We start from the raw sequence: 1,487 nt of genomic DNA, 5'->3' as shown, positions 1-1,487 counted from the left end.
TTTTAGACTTTAGAAACTCAGAAGCTGATCAAATATCGGGTTAAATGTCGGTGGGGTGGCCGATGTCCGATATTCAGTTTTAAGGCCGATACCGATAGGGGGCCGATTATATCGTGCATCCCTAGATCAGAACCAACAGTACTGATGATCTAAAGACCGCTATTAAAAGGAGTCAAGCTTTGTTTATGCCTCACCTTCACACTATGCTCCATAGATGCCCTCGTTCATGCAATAAGAGCCCTGACTCATTCTGAGTGAATAAAGATGAAAGATTTCTGTCTCAGGAAAGATTCAACATTGCTGAGAAGCAAAACTTTTGAGTTTTCACAAGCTTTAAGCTGCACATAAAATAAACACTTGAATAATATAACTGTGAGGAATCTTTGTAAAATAAAATCACGGAAATAACTGCAATTTATTGAACTGCACATGTAGCAGTACCTCTGATGAACAGCAGGAGGCAGCCGTTACCCCCTCTACTCTCCCCCTAAACTGCTTCAATGAAAAGCAAACCATCCAAACTGTGATAACAATCCCCACATGCTGCTAATACAGTCAAACAGTCAGAGTTTAGAAGGCTTCATTGTAATCTTTTCCACCGTGTTCAGGTCCATGGAATCGCAAATGACACCATAAAGTTTGTGCAGAACATCATCAACACAGAAATCAACAGCGCAACGGACAACCCTGTATCCTTCACTGTCGACTAAACAAAGCTTTCACACTGTTCTGTCAATCTGAAACCTTTTTTTAAACGACTTATTACATTTTCATCCTTTTGGTTTTACCTTAACGGCCAAACAAGATGGTATTTGCAGAACGAGGTGAAACCATTTCAGGTGGGAACTTCCATGGAGAATATCCAGCAAAGGTTTGTGGGTAATAAGGATTTTTATGATCTTGGTGGATTTGATTTATTCCTAATGCCCTATTTTCTCATAAAGGCTCTAGACTTTCTATGCATCGCTGTCCATGAGCTGGCTTCCATCAGTGAAAGGAGGATCGAGAGGTTATGTAACCCCTCCCTGAGCGAGCTGCCTGCCTTCCTTGTGAACGAGGGGGGCCTCAACTCAGGGTTCATGATTGCTCACTGCACTGCTGCTTCTTTAGGTTAGATTAGTAGTTTTAGCAAATGAAGAAGTTACCTGAGAGTCTTTATATTTTTCTATATTTTCAGGCCCTTCTAGGTTTCTTGCTTTTTATCAAATTTAACTAAATTTCTATTTCTGTTAGTTTCAGAAAACAAAGTTTTATGCCATCCTTCGTCTGTGGACTCCTTGTCCACAAGTGCAGCTACAGAAGACCATGTTTCCATGGGAGGCTGGGCCGCTCGGAAAGCTCTGAGGGTGGTGGAGCACGTGGAGCAAGGTGATGGATGGATGGATGGATGGATAGTTGATGGGTGCATGTATTAATGGATGGATAATGGATGGATGGATGGATGGATACATGGATTAATGGATGGATAATGGATGGATGGATGGATG

The 1,487-nt window shown here is 41.7% G+C and overlaps 1 protein-coding gene across 1 annotated transcript in view; it reads left to right on the top strand.

Moving 5' to 3' along the window:
* The window catches only part of hal (histidine ammonia-lyase), a 14,648-nt gene that overhangs the window by 9,649 nt on the left and 3,512 nt on the right, over window positions 1–1,487 (top strand). The window contains exons 14-17 of the mRNA XM_015376734.1: window positions 609–689; window positions 806–871; window positions 945–1,110; window positions 1,234–1,368. Coding sequence (XP_015232220.1) covers window positions 609–689; window positions 806–871; window positions 945–1,110; window positions 1,234–1,368 — 448 coding nt within the window. The remainder of the gene's footprint in view (window positions 1–608; window positions 690–805; window positions 872–944; window positions 1,111–1,233; window positions 1,369–1,487) is intronic.

Source organism: Cyprinodon variegatus, unplaced genomic scaffold, assembly GCF_000732505.1.
Source record: "Cyprinodon variegatus isolate N-32 unplaced genomic scaffold, C_variegatus-1.0 Scaffold140, whole genome shotgun sequence".
Taxonomy (NCBI): domain Eukaryota; kingdom Metazoa; phylum Chordata; class Actinopteri; order Cyprinodontiformes; family Cyprinodontidae; genus Cyprinodon; species Cyprinodon variegatus.
Note: the sequence above shows the minus strand (reverse complement) of the source record. Positions and strands in the feature narration are given on the sequence as shown.